Genomic DNA, 21,769 nt, shown 5'->3' on the forward strand with positions numbered 1-21,769 from the left:
TTTGTTTTTTTTTTTTTTCTCCAAAGCTGGGTCAGGTTACCAGGGGAAGCAAAAGCTTTGGTGCTCCAGGGCAGGAGAAGGTGGAAACACCACCAGCCTCAGGCCAGGGGAGTAATCCCTCAGAGAGCGCAGGCAGATCGTGGGTTAGATTAGAGAAATCCTTGAAAGCCCTGTCTGAAACACCAGTACAAGACATTGCCTCGTGCTAGAAAGCAGCGAGGCTTTGCGCTAATCCCACCACTTTCCCTACCACCACGGCAAGAAGCAGCCCCAGGAACTGAGGATGAAGAAGGGGAAAGTTTGCTGCTTCTTGCTCCACTTTTAATTCCCAGTGCATATTATTTTTTTTCCTTGCTGCAAACTCCCAAAGCTGAGCCAGCAGGAAACAGCCTTGATCTTAAAAACAAACTAAACCAAACTTTCTCCTCTGGCCATCTAATCCCAATTAATCACAGATTCCAGTGGAAGGAGTTGTCTCCTGTTACTATTATTATTCCTGCTTGTATTATTGTGCCAGTTTTAAGGTCCTGGGTCTAGATGCAGAGCCAGGTGAACGGGAGGAAAAAAAAAACCCAACAAGAAACAGGCTGGTCTGAGTCTCAGCAGCATTTATAATCCGAATTTGGCCACCTACAATACCATCTGCCAGGCTTTGAGGTCCACCCCGGAGTTGAACTCATCAGAAATCTGGGCTGCCACGGAAATGACAAATTAATAGCAGCCCCGCGCGGGCTCAGAAAATGAAATCAGCAAACTGGGGACAACAGGGACCAACACACGTATTCAGTTAATAACACACACGCCTCCGTGGGTGAGGCAAAGCCTTGGGCGAGGATGAGGTACCAGCTGCCTTCCTCCCACCCAGGCACCCTGCTCCCCGACCCAGCGGTGGGCTCAGGTCCCTATCCCCCTCCAGCACATCATCTCCAAACCGCGTGGCCCCGCAATTGAGTGGTAGGTGTGGGTGATTTTTGGTTGTGCTGTTTGCGTGCCAACACCAGCGAGGAGGAGGAGGAGGAGGGAGACAGCTAAACCTGTCCTCCTTGCAAAAAGCCTCCTCGTTTCCTTTCTTCCAAAAGCCACGGGGTGAATGAAACAAGGCGTGCATGACCCCACCACGTAGGTGTCCGTCTGTCAGCAGGGACCTGAGTAATGCCTTCTCAACGTCTTGCCTAATTCAATTAAATTTGAAACATCAAAGGCGCTTTCGGTTCATACAAGCTCCTTGGAGGGCATGCAGCCGAGGAGAGGAAAAGGAGCCTTCCCAACGCCTTCCCAACGCCTGCCCAACATGGTTAGACATCAGAGAAGCCAAGCAGGAATTCCCCAGAGAGAAAAGTCTAGCAAACAGCCTCAGGAAAGTGGGTTTTGCATGGCACATTGTTAGGGAAACATCTTGTTTCTCTCAGGAAGTTTTCCCCATCGTTTTCAGCCTTGTTTGATTACATCTCCTAGCCAGCCGGAGGATTTTGCTAGGACGTTATTACCCGCAGTTGGGAATCTGGGAGAGCATCTTTCAGCTCAACGCTGCTTTTTAGCTAAAGCGAGGCGTGCGGCGAAGGAGCTGCCAGCAAAACGCGGCCACCTCCGAGGGAGATCTGTGGCGGGCGCGTTACGAAAGGGTTTGGAGGATGGGAACAAAGCGCATTTTAACCAGCTGGAGCCACAGGCAGGGCTGAAGGGAAGTGGCAAGCAATTACTCCAGCTGGAATCCGGCCAGGGTGTCTTGAAATACCAGCTTGCAAAACTTTCACCAAAACACGCCAACGGACCAGGTGTTTCTAGGATAACAGATCTGGCCTTTAACTCTGCAATCTTCCCCAGGATCAGCAGAACCAGGAGAAACCCATTATCAGGAATTAATGCTGTAACGGATCCTCAGTCCCTCGAGACTCTCCAGGTCTGTTTGCTGAGCTCAGGACTTTGCGTACAGCTGGAGGAGAAAGACCCATTTATTTTTCAGCTCTGGAGGAAGAAGTCCGCTCTTCTTGCTCTGAAGAGGAATCCCTCCTAGCTTTTGACCCTGCAGAATGTGTGCAGGTCTGACAGCACCCAGCAGAAGGCAGCAGTGGATGCAACCTTTTAGCGCTTTTTAAATTTAAAAAGGGATTTAAATTATTTTACCAGTCTCCTGCATATAGCGCTTTGCTCCACCGCGTGCTGGAGTGCGACTGCTTCTGCAGAGGCAGCTGTGGATAACTCCAGCCCGGGCTTGCTGCATTATGCACGGAGAGATGGGATTACTTGAGAAAGGCGAGATGCAATCAGCCAAGCAAGGAGAGCAGATCTGGCACCCAAACCCATTTACAAAAAAAATAAATTAATCCTGGCGCAAGGCTGCGAGGACCACAAGGGAACCAAGAATTCATTGTTAAGTGTCACTGGAGCCTTTTTCCACCCCAAAACCTCAGCCCCCCAACAGCTCTCTGTTGCGCAGCGCTGAGAGCCTCCCCTCTCCGCTCCCTGCCAGCCGAGGATTTGCAGCTGGACAGATTTAGGATGGAGGACAGCGCCACAGGAACATAAAAGGAGACATGCAAACATGGCCTGTGTCCATGCAAAGCCTGTGGCTTTATGCTGGCATTCCCAAGAGCAAAATCATTGACCTCGTTGAGCAATAGCTTGACAAGCAAAAAGAAAAGAAAAGGGCCTGAGATGACAGGGGTAGGATACACCCTCCCTGGCTACAGGCAGCGAGCACCCCCCAACCACCAACCCACACGCCAGCAAAACCCACACGCGATGCAGAAAGGCAGCAAAGGTCCACAGTCAGGCTCTCCAGCGATCAGCCCTCTTGATCCGAGTTGCACCGTCCCATTCAGCCTCCACCCAGGCACCTCGAGGAAGCCCCAGATTGTTTATGGCTCCCCGGCTATGCAGAGCATCCCCCAAACCCTGCCCTGCTCCCCGGACAATTGCAAGCTGCTTATTTCCTGGGGTTGAGCTGTCCTGACAGCCTGGGAGCAGCTCCAGGCGCTTAGCTTCACTTTATCCTTCAACATCCCGTGTAAATCGAATGCACCGGGACCCCTGCCCCGGGAGAGCTCCTCCAGCTCGACACCGGCAACAAGACTTTTCAAACAAAACTACGGTCCTCTCCAGTCTGCAGGTAGAAAGAGGAAGGGAATATTAACTACACCTCTGCTAACGAAACACCCGGCACCTGGCGAGAGGTAGTAAAAGGGAAAAGCAGAGGAGGGACCACAGCATCGTTATGCAACCGCGTTATCTAACGACCACAGAGACACCCTATAGGGGCTCTTTGTTTGCAGAGGGACAGAGAAAGAAATGCCACCAATATCTGAGTCATTGGTTCACCAAGAGGCTCCGAAGTTATTTTCAGATGGAAACTTTTCCAGTTTCACACGATAATTTGGGAGGACTGGCTAATTCCCTGGCTCCACCCACCGCCTTGTAACACAGCTCCCTGCTGCTCTTGCATATATAGATAGGTATGGCCCTACAACTGGGTGCAGACAGAAGAGCCTGGAGACAGAGGAAACCTAAACTTCCTTCCTTCCTAGCTGCCCTCCACCCGCTCCCACCATGAAGAAGGAAATACTAACCCTGGCCTTCGCTCGATCCGTCTTTGTCGAGTTCATCTCCACACTCATCTTCGTCTTCATCGGCCTCGGCTCAGCCCTGAAGTGGCCGTCTGCTCTCCCCAGCATCCTTCAGATCTCGCTGGCATTTGGCCTGGCCATCGGTACGCTGGTGCAAGCGTTTGGGCACATCAGCGGCGCCCACATCAACCCAGCGGTGACCATCGCCTTCTTTGTGGGGAACCAGATCTCCTTCCTCCGGACGCTTTTCTACGTGATTGCCCAGCTGGTCGGGGCCATTGCCGGGGCTGGCATCCTCTACGGTGTGACACCGGTCAATACTCGTGGCAACCTGGCCATCAACGCGGTAAGTCTCCCCACCTGGAGATGGTTCTACCTTGCTGCGCGGGCTTTCCTTTCCTTGTGAACGAGGAGCTGGTGCTGGCACCGACCCGGAGAGCCAAATCCATAGGGATGGTTGGTCTCAGCACATTGTCCTGCATGCACAGAGGGACAGGAATGGGATAGGAGCAAACACCGACATAGCCAGCAGAGTATTGACATGACAGCTTTATTGTGCGGGGTAATGAATGGCATGTTTTTTTCCTCCTTTAATAAGCGCTTCCTTTATCCTAAGGGCCTGAGTGAGTCACTCGCACCATTGAGATGTTCTTGACTGCAGCCTCTCCACCTGGAGATTAGTGCTGGGATAGGAGCCGCGCCAGGACAGAGGGGGGAGGGCAGGGAGCAGAGCCCAGTCAAACCAGTATGGGCAGGGGGAGCAGAAGCCCACTGTACTCAGTGCGTTGGTGGAGCTGGGAAATGGAGGTGGATGGAGAGAGGTGGTGGTGAAGAGGTGAAGGAGCAACGTGGGGGAGGGCACGGAGAGGCTGAGAGGGGCAGGGTCTGCTCTTGGAGGAGGAGGGGAGATAGTGGGACCCTCTGATAAAAGCGGGGATAAGGAGCACATCTCAAACCCTTGGAGCAGTGCTGGAAAACCACCTGAAATGGGAATGGTGGAGCTACCGCTCCAACCACGGCCAGGTCTGGACCCCTCGGAGCAGCACAGATGTGTTGCAGAGGGTTTGATCACTAGGATGAGGTGCTGCAATGCATCTTATTCCCACATGCTTCATGTCCCAGGTCAGTCAGCTTTAGCTAAAAAACGAAGCTGCGATGGCTTGGGTCGCTTTGCCTCTCCCATGCCCAGTGGGGTTGAGTCCATCTGACAGTCCCCAGTGGTTAGCACAGAGGCAATGATATGATGACAGCCCACCTTACCCCCATGACACACCCCAACCTTCTTCCCACCCCTCGCTCTTCATCCCATGCCCCTCCGTGGTGGCTGCTGGCTGCTCCCCAGCCTCTTGGGGAGGTGTTCCACAAAGTGCAGGGGAGGAGAGTCAGGATACGACGGTTTGCAGTGAGCAAGGGGGAAAGAAATGCAGGGAGTGGAAAGAGACACACAAATTGGTGGGAGATTTGGTGGGAAAGCACTGAGTGTTGCGGAGACAAACAAACAGAGAGACTTGGAGAGCCCTGGGAAGGGAAGGGCTTGGGGGAAGAGAGATTTTGGAGCATTAAACACAAAGAAAGAGAATTTCTTCCCTTATGGGGAAAAGGGCAGTGAGCTTGAGCAGCAACCAGCAATAGCACCTTGTGCCCCAGGGCTGGGCAGAGGACCTGGAGGGGCTTCTTGTGCATGGCTTTGTCAACCCAAATCCACCAGCAAAGCACCTAAGAGTCCTCCTGGTGATGCTGAGCCCCAAGACAGTTGATTAATTGTCGATCTCGACTGTTCACAGCTCAACAACAACACAACCCCAGGCCAGGCCCTCGTGGTGGAGATCATCCTCACCTTTCAGCTGGCCGCATGCATCTTCGCATCCACTGACAACCGGAGGAACGGCAACGTGGGCTCCCCGGCACTGTCCATCGGCCTCTCCGTTGCCGTAGGCCACTTGGTGGGGGTGAGTGTCCAGGCAGGAGGACAGGGCTCCCCAAAACACTCTCATGCAGTTAGTCCCGGATAGAGCTGCATTGGGAGAGGCAAGATGGGACATACTGGGGGGCTCCTTCCTCATGATGATGGGAGAGGACCTCTACCTCTCTGCAAGAGAAAGAGTATCAGGCACTGCTTCAGTCCCTGCCTTTGAAAAGTTGGTCGTATCTGCTAAGCAACACAATGCATCTTAACTTGGTCTCCTTTCCACACTGACAGATCTACTTCACCGGCTGCTCCATGAATCCAGCCCGGTCCTTTGGGCCCGCGGTCATCGTGAGGAGGTTCAGCCCAGCACATTGGGTGAGCATCAGCAGCATGTCAGGGTGTGCTGGCCCAGAGGCTGCCAGGGCCAGATGCAGGCAACGATGGGAGAGGGCAGCAACTGCCACAGGGATTACAGGGCTGGGTGTTTCAGAGGCCATCCCAAGAGCAAAAGGGTAAAACAGGGCTGGAGAATGGGGGAGGTTGTCCCCCTTGATGCATAAGGAACAGGTTATCCCCATGGCACAGAGCCAGCAAGGAGACAAGCATAATTCCCCCCGTACAATGGCACACCGAGCTAGGGCATCATCTGAGGTCAATAAAGCCCAGAAAAGGCCAGCTTAGGCTTTCCACTCACTGGTTCAGACCCAGCCTTGCAGAGCAGGCTTCGTGCCTCCTTGCCAACACACCACATCTCTGCACTCATGAAGAGCTTGATGTCTTCAGCAAGCAAAGGTTGAAGGCATTTCAGCCCAAGAAGTCTACTGGACAGGGTATTTGCATCTCTCCATGGGCTAGGAGATGTGGAGCAGTGAGGGATGCTGGCGTGATGGCTGGACCTGGTGCACCAGTCTCCAAGACCTGCTCTCACCCTCTCCGTTATTGCTTTCTAGGTGTTCTGGGTTGGACCCATCCTTGGGGCTTGCTTGGCTGCTGTGCTGTACTTCTACATCCTCGTCCCCTACTGCATGAACATGTCAGATAGGGTTGCCATCATCAAAGGCACCTACGAGTCAGAGGAGGAATGGGAAGAGCAGAAAGAGGAGAGGAAGAAGTCCATGGAGTTGACCCCACCGTAGGAACAGTTGGAAAAGCCAAGCAAAAGGAGGAGAGGAGGCCCCACACATGGGCTCATGCGTACACCAAAGCCCAGGAGTGAACACATCCAGCTACAGTAGACTCTTAAGCAAAAGTCTTTTATCTCAAAGACCATCTGTGACTAAGAAAGTATTGCAGTGTCTGTGTATATAATCCCTCTACGTGAGCGTCAGTGCTAGAACCTATCCTAGCTTAACCGCAGCCAGCTAAGCCCAGCAAAGGAGTCTCAGTCTGGGGCAGCCTCTCAGCTGCCTCCCTGCCCTCCCAGATGCCAGTTTTGCACAATTTTCAGAGAGGCCTGAAACCACATGTTCTGACACACGCAGGATTTCACCCCTGCATCTGATGGCCCAGGGGAGGGGAACACCGTGTAGATACCAGCAAAGAAGAACGACCGCTTTGGGCAGGTGGGTGCAGCAAAACCCCCTGCTTTCTCCCCACCACAGGGCCCACGCTGCTCATAGATGCTCTTTCATGCCTTACCTGGTGCTGGTGAGTCCTATTTATTCATGGCTGCAGAAAGAACGTGATTTTTGGATTTTGTGTTGAGATCTTTGTGATATAGTATATTATTTATTGTGAATAAAGGAAATTTTAAGAGAGCCGTGGGTGCAAACCTGCTTGGGTATCAAATTTTAGGAGCAAAAATGGGTTAAGGTGGATGCAAAGCCATCCCAAAGAGCCAGGGAAAGAGCAAATACTCGGACCCCAAATCCTGCGGCAGCTGGCACCACGAGCAGGAGGGCTGGGAGGTGATAGTCATTAAACCCAAGAAGGAGAAATGGGCACTAGAGTTGGAGTTGGGGGGAGAGCAGGAGGTGCCCCACAGCAGGGCGCCAGGTCCAGGGCAGTTTGAAGCCCATCTCCGAGGCTGGCATGGGCTGGGAGGAGCCGGCAGCAATCCTCCTTCACGCACTTTGCCGGTTTGACTCAGGCACGGCTTTCTGCCATACCAGTTCTCCCAGACGGCTCCACAGGTGCCCTCAAAAACTGACCCACAACCCTCCCCAGCCCCCTCGCCGGGTGCCAAACCCACACCTTCACCCTGACCTTCTGCTGTAGCCCTGCTCTTCCAGTTCTGCCACAACCCTCTGCCAAAGCATCTCGCTCCCAACCTGGGCACGGGGACACTGCACGCTGGCACTGTCCCAGCCGTCCCTCCCACCGGTTCCCTAAATCCAGCCCCATACAAAGCTCTGCCATCACAGGTGGAGGAGAAAAGGAGGTAGAAAAGCCCTTAGTTTGGATCACCAGGTCAGCAGCAGAGCTAGGAAGCTAGAATTGCAACCCCACAATCTGTCTTAACCCTCCCACCTCACGCCTCTGCAGGGATGGGCCAAGATCTACAACGCTTCTGTGCCTCAGTTTCCCTTTTCATAAGGAAGAAGATTAAGCCCCTTCCTCATCAGGAAAGGGCAGCACGCTCGCACGCAGCACAGCCACCAGCCTCAGGGAAACATTAAAGCACCTCCAGCTCCCAGAGATGCCCCCTTAGAGTGACCCACAGGGCTGGGGCAGCACCCAGCCCACGTCACAGCAGGTCAGCACCTCCAAAAGCCACACCCCAGTCTCCTTCCACTGCACCCCAGACCCTAAAGATGCACCCAAAGGGGGCATTGAGACCCCCCCAGAGCAGGCAACCCTGGGCATCCCCCCTTGCTTTGCTGCTCTAAACCCCATCAACCCTCGTGGCGGAGAAGAGACCCAGGAGTCCCGGCATATCCCACAGCCATTCCGGCAGTGGGAATCGGGGGCCACTGCAGCACCCCACGGAGGGACCCAGCCCACACCAGCACCACCAGCGTGATCAACACCCGGGAGAAGAAACCCAGCCTGGGTGTGAGCCCTCCATGGGGATGAATCAGAGGATCCTGTGGCAGCAGCTTTGCGTCAGCACAGAAAGCATCCAGGACCTGGCTCGAAAACAGGGGCAGGATGGCCCCACGCGGGGCTGGGGTCAGCAGGAAGGGGGCACAAGCGATTAACCCCCTTCCCCAAAGCACAGGCAGAGACAGACCCTAAACCACGGGGTAAATGGAGGCTGGAGCCCAGCGAGCACACCGGTGAAGCATCCTTCATGGTGCAGAGGTTTGGTGCTCAGCATGGGCCCCGGCGCACTTTCCCCATCCGGCTTCTCGCCGGTCCACGTTGCATTGAATCTGGGCAGAGAAGTTGCATTTAACCCAGACCAAACCCTGGCATCCAGCAAGCGCCATGACCTCACCTCCGCCAGGACGGGCATGGGGCAGAGCCTGGGTCGCAGCTGGGAAACCCTGAGGTCCTCCTGCCTGTTCTCACCTGCCCAGGAAAGGCAACAGCAGCGCTTAAAAACAAATGGAGAATTATTTTTTTTTTATTAAAAACATTCAAGCTTCTTCAGCCCCATTTTGAATGGGATTGTCGCAGCTGGCCACCAGCCTTTCAACACTCCGAGCAGAAATAGCCATTTCATAGAAAAAACCCCCTTTATTTCAGCAGACACAGCAAGGGCCGATATAATCCCTGCGCATTCAAACCAGATTTACCTGTAGCGCACAATAATGTGGTCACAGCTACGCCACGCTCGTTTTCCCAGCTTCTCCCCCAAAACAGGGGTTTCCATTTCGGGAGCAGCGTCCCAGCACTCCTCCATCCCACACACCCACGCTGCTGCCTACGCGTCCCTACGGATCCAACACCACTTCGGTTATAAAACTGAGCTATATTGGTGCTTTGCATTACCAGCTTTTTTTCACCCTATTTTAGAGGTATATCACCAGGTGAGACATTACACCAAAGCGTACCATCCTCGTACATATCCACCCTAATTAAGAAGGGGGAATGGATGCAGTTATTTCCTAAATATGCCTACTAGCAATTTCTTTGCACTAAGAGGATTTCACAGACTATCTCATTCTTGAGTATCTTTTCCATTAGCAGGTAATTACTGCATGGCTTTAAAAATTTCATTTTTTTTTTCCTAGCAGGGAGGAAAACCCCAAATATTTTCACATGTTGTAACAACCTAGAAACTTTATATGTTTTTACACATCAAAGGGCTGTCAGTCTGTTTAAGGAAGGTCTCCAGTAGCTCTGTGCATCATTTGTCCCTGCAATGAGCTTGCTGGGACAAGGGAAGGAACCAGGTGCTGGAGGAGAAGCAAGACCCAGTGGCAATATCTCAATTAAAGATTTCTCAATGGGTTTCAGGTGCTTCTTTGCTTCAGTCCCTTGCAAAGGGTCAGCCCCATCTCTCTCCATCCCTCTGCCCCAAGTGAGAGGCAATAATGCTCCACGACTCAGGAGTACATCCCTTCTACCCTGCTACCACCTCAGACTATTTTGCAACCCCAAGTGCAAAAAGCACTTTGCTTAAAGCCGCGGTTTCTGACTTCACGTGAAAAGCATGAGGCTGGTTTCACCTGGAGAACAAAGCAGAGCAATGCCCAGTCCTGCTTGTTGAAAACAGGATGAGAAATGAAAAAGAAACGCAAACAAATACCAGGGAAGGTGGAAGAGCACTGCTGAGGGGTATTGCAGCACGCCAACCATCCCCAGAAAACCCAAGCAACACAGGGCAGCACCCCCCACCATCTCCAGGAGGATCTCCACCACTTTGCTAGAGAGTCTCGAGCATTCAGGGACCAACTCCGGAGCAACGCGAGCCACAGAGAAGCCAACCTAGAGACATCCTCCCTCTACATGTTGCTCCGCACCACACAGAGATGCGCAAAGCTGGAAAATAAAGGAGTTCCCAGTGCATCACCCAGGGCTGATGGGCAGAAACGCTCCCGACAGAAGAGAAACCTCTGCGCAGAGACATGGCAGAGGCTGGCATGGGTGTTGGCGTTAGTCACGGCACAGACAGTGCCAGCACCCACCTCCTTTTGAGCGCAAGCACTGAATCTTCCCCCTCCTACTCAGCCTCTGCCCAACCTATAGTTGCTGCAGTACCAATTCGTTACAAGCCAGGAAACAGCTCACACGGCCTTTGAGGGCCAACAGCCACCCTTCCTGTTGTCAAAAGGCATCACCCCGGCCAGGTAACGCAGCCTCCGCCTGAAGATCAGCTGCTGTAATTTGTATTTTGCTCACTGACTTGTATCATGCACAATTTGGGCTTGAATGCAATGGGTGTCCTCACCTGGGCCGAGCTGCCCATGCTCACGTAAGTGTGAAGCCACCAGTGCCCTGCTTGGGCCTTGCTTCAGCATCATCTCAGTGCACCAAGACCCTGCTGTGTGCATGGGCAGCCGCAGCCCTATAATACAGAGAAATTCAGGATAAGATGAGTTTTGCCCTCAAATAAACCATGCAATTAAAGAGAAGAAGGGCAGAAGATGTGCAGAGACTGGGGAGGGCAAGAGTAGATGTGAATGGTGTCTCTGTTCCCCCCTCAACACCCTCCTACAGCCCCAAAAATGGCTCTTTAAAGCCTGGCAGAGTTAGAAGTCATTAGCAGGTGCCCCAAGGTAGAAGGGAACAAGGGGTCAGCCTGCCCTGGCACCAAGCATGGGTGCTCTGGAGCAGCACCCATGGGAGAGCAATGGGTGCCCTGGGCATCTCTTGCTGCCCTCTGCTGGGATGCTCCATGGAGAACAGACACAGCATCAGGGAAACCCTCACCAGAACAGGTCCATCCGAGCAAAAAAAACCCCACTCTTGCTTCCACCCACCCTTCCCCAAAGACCAGCCACGCTACCCCACATGAAAACAAGGTTCCCTCCTTCCCCGACACGTGGGGACCGCAGGCTCAGCGCCGGCTGGATCGGGGCTGCGTTTCTGCTGCCAAGTTTCCTCTTGCTCAAACTTTTGGCCTCCGCTTTCCAGGATACAGCCCGCCGCTGCCCGTTTGTTCTTAATCACCCTCCTGCAAACAAGCAAAGTCCAATGGCAGCTGATATAATGGATCCTTGTGCTGCTGGGTGGTGCCATCAATAAAAAAAAGAGCAATAAGTAAAGAAGGGAAAATAAAAAAGCAACCCTGCAGCCCCAAGGTCTGCCAGACAAAGGTGCTTTGTTGGGAAAGGTCAGGTCCGGAGCCAGGAGGGTTTCCCAGGCACAGCTGCCGAGAGCAAGGAGGATGCAAGGATTTAGCAAGCAAGGAGGGGATTAAGTGCAGTTTTGCTAAACCACGGCCCAGTGGAGGCCTCTGAACTGTCTGAGCTCCCACCCAGGGGAGATGCACGCTCAGGATTTGGGCTCGTTTACTCAAAAACAAGAGGTCCCCAAGGTCATTGCCTCCAACCAGCATCAGGATGCAGAGGAGCAAGGGAGGATGAGCCCTCGAGGACGAGCCCTCGAGGACCCTTCGCATGCAGCAAAACTGCAGGACTAGGCACGAGATCAGGGAACTGGTTCAGCTCAGAAACAACCCCCAAAAAATAACCACTAACCAACAAAATAAAACAAATCCTCTGGCATGTGTCCTCCAGGAGGCCATTCTCTGCCGGCTTGACATTAATCCTGTTTGGCAAGACAGCAAGAGCTCTTTTGCCCACAAGCAAGGTGCAGCTGCAGGTTGATATAAAGCCCTCTTGTGCAGCCTGGAGAAAAAAAATGTCCTACACAACGTGCCTTTTTAAAAAAAGGCCATAAAAAGAAAAATCAATTCCCCTTGCCCAACAATTCTTTCAGCTTTTAACAACTGGGATTTTTCACCTATTCCCAGGAGCTGTATTTATTTGGTGGCAGAGCAACCCTTTTCCTGCCAAAGCCCTTTCTCCACTCTTAAAAAAAACCCTCCCTATTTTTTAAGCTAGTTATCCAAACAGCCAATTGCTTTCTCACTGTGAGCCATTGCCCCCCCACAGATCAGAGTCCATAGGAATGATGATAGCTGTTATCAGCACCAGCCACCATCATAAAGGGAAGGGATATAAAATGCTATCAGCTTATTTTGTTCCAAGTAGATAAAACATCTATAGGTGTTTCACAAAGAAATCCCGTAAGAACAGTTAAGCAGTGGATAAAGCCTTCATTTGAGTGTGTAAACATGCACCTCCTAGCACTAGTGATATTCGCGGGCTTTTTATCTATACGGCTTTGTCCTGGAATTTTGCCACATTGTCTGTGTTAGGATTTTGCTTTGGGTTTTGAGCTAAAACCGCAGCTGAATATCATTAACCAGCAGAGCTCAGCTCTCCCTCTCTGCAGGCAGCATCCCTGCAAGAACAAGAGCCTGTGCTTGACTCTACTCATCCCTTCCGTATCATTCCACCCCCAAATACTCATTTTTTCATGGAAACAGCAATGCATCTGAAGAACACACCTTTACTCCTGCAGCCACCCCAAATTTTCAGTGGTTCAAGCAAAACAACGTCTCGCTGCACTAATAAGACTCTTCCCCAGCACATCCACCCGCATCAGGGCAGGCTCCAAGCCTAGCTGTAAATGAGACATCCCGCAGCACCGGGATCATCAGGAGCAAACATCCAGCAGCAGATTAGCTGCTGGGTTTTCAGCTCGTGTTCTCATTATTTTACCAGCCCTACAGTCTCAAAACTAGATCAGAGTGGTCAAAACAGATACGCACGAGTGCAAGGAGCTTTTCCACCTGGGCATGGGAGCTGCAGGTCTGAAGACAACCCCTGCCCCAGTCTGGTGGGACTCAAATCCTCCTGTGCAAGGCTGGAGCACCGCAAGAATAAGTTCTGCATGAATGTCTTGGAGAAAGGAGGGCTCAGACAACTCAAAGTTGCTGAAAACTGTCGGTGCAAGTGAGCAGACAAACCTTCGGTCTCCAGGTGATGAAGCTGAGGTCAAAGGGTCCAGATTCTGCAGCTGCAGCAGGGTGCAACTTCCCAAGTTTATCATTTGACATCCCCTGGGGTAGATTGAAAACCATAGCCAAACATCCCTGGCTGAGCAAATGCAACTTCTCTATATAAACAAGCAAGTGAATCTTGAGGCATAATTTGTCATCTAATTGCACCAACACACCCAGGATTAATTGTTGCATTTGAACATGAAGAAGTTTTGATTTATGGCACAATCAGGTTTCATCAGCCGGTTACCAACAATTGCTGCCAAACTAAAAGCCATTGCAGACGGCCAAAGAAGGTCTCTAGTAGGGGATTTTTTGCAGAGCTAAAGAATCAAGGGTTATTTAATCACACACAAGCCTGCTAAAGGCCCAGAGAAATCAAGAGGGTGAAATTAAAACCTCTGCCACATTTGCTCCAAACCCTACTGAGGGCTTTTTAGCCCGTGCACAATGGTGACTTGTCTCATTAGGGTCTATAAGATTTTTATGGCATTATGGGCGCAAAGAAGAGGCAGGTCAAAAAAAGAAACCTGACAAAGTTTTCCATGTTTCAAAGCCAAGGGGCCATTCAGCAGAAATAAACTATTAACCACCATCTCCCTTTGTCTCAAATAAAGAAGGGTAATTAAAAAAACCACTCTAACCCTAAATCAGGATTTTGGCAGGCTGCAGGCACATAACCACTGAGGCGCTGAGCCAAACCTTCCCATGGCCACACAACCCCATGGGCATCGCCCCAGGAGCTCCCCACACGCTCACAGCTTCACTTGCCCAGTTCAGCTCCCGCAGGGCCCCAGCACAAACCAGCAATCGCTTGGTGCAGGGCCAGGGTGCCCTGAGGGACCGAGCCTGCTCAGCGCACCCACAGCTTGCTCAAAAACCACCTAATAGCATCTGGCACGGCTCACAGCAACCGCTCTTCTCCAAAACCAAAAGGGAAGCACCCACCTCTTGTTGCAGAGCATCATGCTGAGAGCGCACAGGGTGCAAGGAACAGCCAGGGAGCAGAGGAGGATGGCAGGCTTGTAGAGCTGAAGGCCATGGAGGGGCTGAGCACCAGGCTTTGTAGGCAACGAGGGCTCGGCCAGGTGTCCCACATCCTGCTCCACCTGCTGAGGCTGATTGCTGGGGTTTGGCCAAAGGAGGTAAAATGCACTGGTTAACCCAGGTGGAAGGACAGAGCCTCTAACCTGACCTTCATGTGATCCCCAAGGACCACATGTGAGTGCCCCACGCTTGACCCCAATGCATTTTGCCTGCAACTCCCCATTAGCTCCCCCATCTCCCAGTCCAGCGCAGGTGCAAGCTGGTCCTTCATCCAACCACCCATTAATGAAACCCGTTGCACTTCTCCAGGCTCACATTCAAGTTTCCTATGTGGGAAGCACGTCCTTGGCTGTGGCACCAGATGGCTTTCCTTGCCATGCGTGCATCATCGACATTTAGTGCTCAGGAAAGGTGCTCGGGGACAGGAGAGCGATGGGAGCTGGGGCCAAGAGGGACCTCACCCAGTTTCTTTTTAACAAGAAAGCGATAAAAGTGATAGATTCATCAAAAATGGAGATCCACCATGTGGTAGATAGAGCCTGAGCTTGATTTCAGGAAGGGCTACATGGCATCGACCCCTATTCTTAAGGGCTCACAGCTCCAAATGAGCTCGTCACAGCCTGCCACGTAGCTCGGCACCATCTCTGCATCCCACCGCACTCTTCCTCCCTGGCAGCGAGGGTCAGCCACAAGCACAAGCCAGGAGGCTGCGGGCCCTCGACTCTGCAGCATCAAAGGCAGATACTGTTTTCTGCCCCAAAGAACATGCACAAAGGGGAAAAGAGGCAGGAAAATAATCCACATCCCTTCAGAGCTGCTAAAATACTTACTGGGAATGCAGAATATCTTTCTTTAACAGCCTTCCCCTTGCTCTTAAAGAACACCTGTAAAGCAAAACACAGGGAAAAAAAGCCCAAAAGATGCTGAAACCGAAACCGCGCACTCGGTGTCACCCTGAAGGAGGTGTTTCAGGTGAAACCACTGACCCGAGAAGGTCTTTCTTTGCCCAGCTATGCCTTGGCAGTAGCCGCTGCCAGCGAGAGGCAGCACGCTCTGACGCACAGGTATAAAATTGCCTCTTGTTGTGGTGGGGAAGAGCACAAGCACCTTCAGCCGTGGGGAAAATAAGAGTGGAGAGCACTGATTCCTGGGCCACCAAGCTCTGAAGTGTGGTTGCCAGGGGGACACAGTGGGAGCTTTTTCCATCCCTGGCCCTCTTGCGCTGGGTTGGATCCAAAATGCATCCCTGTGGGAAATGAAGGTCTTGTGGAGGATCCAAGAAAGTGAAGTCAAAGCATTTTTTTCCTCCTTGCTTGCAGCAAATTCCTCCAAAATTAACCATCACTTGGTTTGACTGCACCTGCAGCTACAGGACAGTAGTACTGGAGCAGTTTGATGCATCTAAGATGACTTCGTGGTTGCCTTCGAGGCATCCAAGCATGCCAACCTGACCCCACCACACCAGGCAGGGAAATCGAGCCCCAAAGCAGGAGCCGGCTGGTGGCAGAATGAAGCTCAGCAGGTCTGTGTTGTAATTTAAGAGCAGGCTTAAGCATAAACTCATCTTGTTTCCAGCCTGATTTTGGACAGCCCAGCAAGGCCACGTCCCACCATCCCCATCAGAGCAGCCTGGCTCCTCCAGCATCTCCCCATGCTTGCAGAGACCAAGACTGGCAGAGGCGGGCAGGTCGGCCACACAGCCAGTCCTGGGGGGACCTAACGGGACAATGCAGCAAAGGTTGGATGAGTTTATCTAAGGGTTGGTGGACATGGAGTACAGTCCAGGAGTTTTCCCCTTATCAGCTTCTTGGTCCATGCTCCATCAGCATGGGATACTCATGTGTCCTCAAAGGTGCTTCTCCAAAGATACACACGGAGCAAGAATTTAAACCAAAACCAACCCAACTGGGCTGTGACATCAACGTGCTGCCACCGACAGCATCCCTCAGCCTGGGATCTTCCATCCCCGAAGAGAGGGACATCAAATCACTTTGTCCTTGTGGGGACAGACCGGGTGTTTTGGGAGCCACCGAGCAATGAGGAGGAGGCTGTGAGGCAGCTGAAGGACGGGTAGAGGAAGGACAGGCAGAGGAAGGTCAGGCAGGAGAAGGATGGGCAGAGGAAGGTCAGGCAGGAGAAGGATGGACAGAGGAAGGACAGGCAGAGGAAGAACAGGCAGAGAAGGATGGGCAGAGGAAGGATGGGCAGAGGAAGGACAGGCAGGAGAAGGATGGGCAGAGGAAGGCTGCCACCTGCTGTCCATAAAAACCTCTCCAAGTCCTAACGTGGGACAAAAATCCAGATCTGCATGTGCTTATTAAAACAGGTCCATGTCCCCACAGTGCTGTCCCGCAGGGTGGGACACCCACCAGGAACTCAACCCAGGTGGGAGGGGGAAGACCACAGAGGACACTTGGAAAGGGGAGACTGTCGCGTCCCAATGGGCCAGTGAAAATCACCCGTGGACAGTAGAGAAAGCATCTTGTAGGACATTTCTCCAACCCACTCTGACAATGGGAGCCACAATTAAGAAAACCAAGAAGCAACACGACACGCGCTGCGTTGGCCGAGCTGAATTTCTCTTCTGAGCCGCCCCACCGCTGCAGATAGCTCGTGTGCCTTCCTGGGCCAGGGGGACATCGCAAATAGTGTCATCGTGAGCTAATTTGGTGGCATTAATAAATATCCCATCCAAGTGATGGGTAGGAGATCTGGACCTCTCCTCCGAAGGTTGAGCTAATTAATCTCCTACTTTCCCCCTCTGATGTCAGGGTTTCTCATAAGGCCATTGTTGGCCCTAATTAAAAGGCTTTTCAAGATGAGTGTCCCCTGAACACCAGCCGTATTTTGACAGCGACAATAATTACAGAAATCTCTTTGGTAGAATAATAATAATTACCCAACTGCGAGAAGAAAGGTCCCAGGAGCAGAGGACTGTAAGTGGTGGAGAAATCAGGACTTGGAGCCCTCATTTCTTCTAGTGGCTGGTGTTGGGCGAGGGAGAAACATGGCCCAGCTTCCTAAGACTTGCTTTTCTGCGCCCATCGATCATGCACCTGGGAAAAGGGCACATTTCTCCCCGCAAGCAGTGAACTGTAGAGACTTAGCCAAGAGTTCCCCAAGTATCTCAAAGCCACCCCAGAAATGCAGCCTGCTGTCAATCCTCCAAATGAGCAGCCCTCAAAAGCTCCTCTGACCTCCCAGCATCTTCAGGGAGCTGAGGGCTTTGCTCCGTGTCCACCTGGAGCTGTCAGCACCCTCTCCCCTCAGGGACGGATCTGGTTCTTTAGGGCAATTTTGCTCAGTTTTGCTCTACTCAAGCCTTTTTTTCCCCCTTCGCTGGACTTGAGGATTTGAAAAATGAGCCCAGTTCCTAGGAGACACCCCTGCAAAACTGTTGCCCTTGGCCTGATGAGTTCCAGATGTTCCTCCAGCTCCTGGACTGAGCCTGGATGTCCCATGGGGAAAAGCACTGACCCAGAGCTGCAGCCACCCACGGTGCCTCCTGTCATCCCCAAATCAAAGAAATGATGGTGAACGGCCCCAATTTCAGACCCGGCCTTGGGGGACAAATCCAGGCTTGGATCCAAAGCAGGGGCTGTCCAGTTGACGAGCTGCAATTTTACACTGCAGAAAGCAGCAGCAAGTGCTTGGGTACCCAAGCGCTCCTTTTACATTTTTGCTCTTACTTTTTTTGTAATGTTTTTAACTCAAACCGAAGGTGTTTGAAAGGGCAGCCCCGAGGGCAGAGAAATCATTTCTCCACGCAAGATGCGCTGTGGCAATAAGGGGCCATCTCACCTGAAAGGAGCAAACCGATAGGTCACTCCTTCAGTCCAAGAAGTGGGGAAAAAAAAAATAGAAAAGATAAGAGAAACAGCAACAACAACAACAACAACAACAACAACAAAACCCCTCCTCGCTGAAGGCGTAAGCTGGAAAATACGGCAGCAACTATATTTTTTTGCAACAGCCCCACTTAAAAAATCCTGTAATGATTCATAATGACCCATCCAACTAAAAAGAGGAGTACCGATGACCTACCCGTCAGCTTTTAGCATCCTGCTGGCAAGCTTAAAAGCACTGGTAAGGAGTTGAGTTTAGCCACAACCAGCTCGAAGGAGGAAAAAATAGGATCTTGCTTTTAGGAGAACGGTTGTCTTTGCAGAAGGTAAGTGCCTTTTCCTCCCTTCTTTAGTACCAATCTACGAAGAAATTAAACCAGAGCAATGGAAGTGCGTGGTGATAGGCAAACAAAAGTCGAATTTTCAGCAAATGAGGGGGAGGAGGGGGGGGTGGCATTTTACTCCCCCTGAACTGCTAAGGCATCCAGCAAAGATAAAAAAACGTACAACTCTAATTAATCAGCTCTTCTGCAAGGCGCTTTTCTGAGCAGCTAATGGTCGGCAAAGTTCTCCAGCACTCTGGTGATAAGCTCAAGAGAGAAATATTGCTCCTAGACAGAAAGGGGGAGGTTCGTGGTAAAGCGTATTGAAATGAATTATATCTTTATATTATATAAACCCGTTCTTGCGGCTGTGTGCCTGCGCCTGAACAACAGTAGACGTGAAAATGCTGCCAAGACCCCCAGGAAGGAGATTGTCTCCCACCGGGTCTGTCCCGTGCCACGCTGCCAGGGCTCCCGCGCGGGCTGGGAGTGGGGGGGGTTCAATGCCGATTGCAGCCCTGGACATTTCTACCTCGACTTCTGCCTTCTCCAGAAAGACAAATGCAGATCGTCCGGTGGCTGTACCTCTCCGGGCTGGTGGTTGCCATGCTGATCCCGGCAGGGCGGCAGATGAGCCCCAAGGACTTGGATGACACGTCCAGGTACGTTGGTGGAGCTGGCCCGGGGACATGGCCGGCGTGGGCAGGGGCTGTCGGAGCAGCTCAGCCCTCTCCGTGACCGTTGCTGCCGGCTCTCCCAGCTCCAGGGCTATCGCAATGTGCCGGTTTCTTTTGTATTTCTCCGGACGAGCTCCCTCCCGGCTCTCTACCAGCCCACGCAGGGATGTCGCCATCCCCCTCCCATGGGGATGCAGCGGGGCACAGCCAGGATGGGGCGATGCTTTGGGCTGGGTGCTGAGCCCCGCTCTACGCTGGCAGCTGCGTGGGAGGAAAATCCTTTGGGGAATCTTCTGCCAGGGGGGAATTTGTGGAAGGGGGGGACCCCAATGTCAGCTCTCTGGCCTGGAGCTGGAGGAGGTTGATCTAAACCTTGGGGCGGCACCACGCTCCCTCCCTCCCAGGCATGAACCCACCACAGCCGAGCAAGGAGTAGGGCAAATAATATGGGATAGGATAGTGCGTATGTATGATGTCGGGAACAACCCTGGCCTGGCTTGGCAGACCCTCCCGAGACTGCAAATTATTTTTCTTTATTATTAGAGCTTTTCTGGAGGATGCTGCACACAGTAAAGTACTTTACAGGACACAACCCCCGCTCTGGGCACCTCCCGCAGGGAGAATGCAGGATGCCACCATGTGCATTAAACCACATTTTCTTCCCCCATCCTTCTCTCCCGAGCAGATGGCAGTCGTACGAATCCCAAAGCGCCCAAAGCTTCGCCTCCAACATCAAGCGACACTCGGAAGGCACCTTCACCAGCGACTTCACCCGCTACCTGGACAAGATGAAGGCCAAGGACTTTGTGCACTGGCTCATCAACACCAAGCGGTACAGGTAAAAAGAGGAGAGGGGAAGGGGACCACGCTGGGAAATAACCTCCCACCACGCCACGATCCCAGTCGATAACGCAGTTTTAGAAGTTTTCTCTCCACCTGTTTTCTTATATTCGGCAGCTCCGCGAAGAGGTCCCCGAAGGAGGAGCCCCGTGGCGTCCCCTTCCCGGCCGCGTTCCCACCGCTCACGTAAGTCAGCCCAAACAGCAGACGTGGCCCATTAAAAACAAATAAAGGAATCATTTCAAAACGTAGCCACAAATCAGCGGGTGTGGTGCAAAGTCAGAGTCTGGCTTCCTACGCCTGACACTGCTTCTCATTTTTGCTGGCTCACGTGGCTTCTCTGGTGTTTACTCGTAATAAAATAAAACAAGGAAAATTAAGCTGCTTTGGGGGAGAGTTGATAATTTACGATGGGAAGAGGCTGTTTTGTTCTTGCCGTGCTCCGTGCTGACGTTTTGCATTTCATTTCAGTCTCAACGCGGCGGGATCATTTGCATTTACAGGGGATATTACCGTGTTGCGGTCTCGTCGAAGCAAAGCATTTGCTCCTTTGCGAACGAGAAAATCCGCTGTTCCCAAGCTCCTAAACCGATGTTAGGGGGAGTTTCTAGTCCGTGAAACTGTTTGGTGGTTGTTTGCTTTTTATTTTGAAGGTACAATTAAACGGCAACATCAGCTTTCCAGCAGCATCAGCCTGGGGATAGTTGCACCCGTCCATCACCGCCAGCGATGGGATGCTCCACGGGAAGGATTTATCCATCACACGCAGCCGCATCAATCAATCCCTTCGGTGTTTCCCAGTCACCTCCTCCGAAAATTTGCACCCGCGGATCAGCCTTCCCTTCAAACCTGGATTTCTCCGGCTTCATTTTCTCTCTAACAGCTCCGACAGTGCTGTAGATCCTGCGGCTTTCCCTAAACCGTAATAAAACCTTTGTTAAATCCGGCAGCCGGTTGGTGACGTCTCCAATGCTTCCGAGCATCCCATCGGGATCCCGCGCGCCGCTGGTCCCAGGGGATTTTGAGGCACCGGGCTCCGATCCCCGGCTTGGCTCAAGTGCCCCATTTTTCTCTCAATTCCTCGAGTTTTAGGTAAAAAGGTGATCGGGATGAACCTGCCTGACCCCACAGACCTGTGCCAGAGGGGATTTGGAAAGAAATTTTAAAAAAAAAAAAAAAAAAAAAGGAAGATAACTAGAACCTTTGGATTGAATGGTAATTAATTGTGTTGCAAATGGTCGAAAAAAAGCCACAAAAGGCAGGGGGGAGGATCTGCTCACTCTGGATGGGGCAACTTCTCTCGTGTACCAACACCTTCACCCCCCCAGTCCCATTTCTGAACTCCCCGCACACCCCCGGTCTGGCAGAGGTGACGTGGGTGATGCTGCTGTCCCCTCCCTCCTGCAACACAGAGCTCACTGCCATCACTTGCATAGAGAAATTAAAAGAAAATAATTTAAAAAAAAAAAAAATTAAATAAAAAAAATAAATAAACCCCCAAACCCACTGATTTCAACTCTTTCCCCAATCAGTTGGTTCCTGACCCAACATCCCAGGGAGATGGATTTCCCCCAAATCAGCGCTGCCCACTCCAAACCCCCCCTTAAAAAGCTCCAAAGATGCCTCCAACTCCTCTCCTCCCTTTAAAAGACTCGGGAGCGGCAC

The 21,769-nt window shown here is 52.1% G+C and overlaps 2 protein-coding genes across 2 annotated transcripts; both read left to right on the forward strand.

Annotated features, from left to right (window-relative positions):
• The first annotated feature begins 3,503 nt into the window (after positions 1-3,503).
• Positions 3,504-7,136, forward strand: AQP5 (aquaporin 5). The gene is made up of 4 exons (XM_054807072.1): positions 3,504-3,909; positions 5,348-5,512; positions 5,764-5,847; positions 6,423-7,136. Exons 1-4 carry the CDS (start codon positions 3,547-3,549, stop codon positions 6,606-6,608), a joined length of 798 nt encoding a protein of 265 aa, XP_054663047.1. The 5' UTR covers positions 3,504-3,546; the 3' UTR covers positions 6,609-7,136.
• An 11,983-nt stretch (positions 7,137-19,119) lies between these two features.
• Positions 19,120-20,294, forward strand: LOC129197970 (exendin-3-like). Its single transcript, XM_054806810.1, has 3 exons — positions 19,120-19,249; positions 19,950-20,102; positions 20,222-20,294. The coding sequence occupies exons 1-3, from the start codon at positions 19,149-19,151 to the stop codon at positions 20,292-20,294; spliced, it is 327 nt and encodes a 108-aa protein (XP_054662785.1). The 5' UTR covers positions 19,120-19,148.
• Positions 20,295-21,769: the final 1,475 nt, after the last annotated feature.

The sequence above is a fragment of the Grus americana genome, chromosome 31 (genome assembly GCF_028858705.1).
Source record: "Grus americana isolate bGruAme1 chromosome 31, bGruAme1.mat, whole genome shotgun sequence".
NCBI classification, from domain to species: Eukaryota; Metazoa; Chordata; class Aves; order Gruiformes; family Gruidae; genus Grus; species Grus americana.

What these genes read in the sequence shown, in the direction of transcription:
- AQP5 (XM_054807072.1), top strand. Translation starts at nt 3,547, where the DNA reads ATGAAGAAGGAAATACTAACCCTGGCCTTCGCTCGATCCGTCTTTGTC. An exon ending in GCAACCTGGCCATCAACGCG is followed by an intron (nt 3,910 to 5,347) that starts GTAAGTCTCCCC and finishes GACTGTTCACAG; the next exon opens with CTCAACAACAACACAACCCC. An exon ending in CCGTAGGCCACTTGGTGGGG is followed by an intron (nt 5,513 to 5,763) that starts GTGAGTGTCCAG and finishes CCACACTGACAG; the next exon opens with ATCTACTTCACCGGCTGCTC.
- LOC129197970 (XM_054806810.1), top strand. Translation starts at nt 19,149, where the DNA reads ATGCAGATCGTCCGGTGGCTGTACCTCTCCGGGCTGGTGGTTGCCATG. An exon ending in GACTTGGATGACACGTCCAG is followed by an intron (nt 19,250 to 19,949) that starts GTACGTTGGTGG and finishes TCTCCCGAGCAG; the next exon opens with ATGGCAGTCGTACGAATCCC. An exon ending in ATCAACACCAAGCGGTACAG is followed by an intron (nt 20,103 to 20,221) that starts GTAAAAAGAGGA and finishes TATATTCGGCAG; the next exon opens with CTCCGCGAAGAGGTCCCCGA.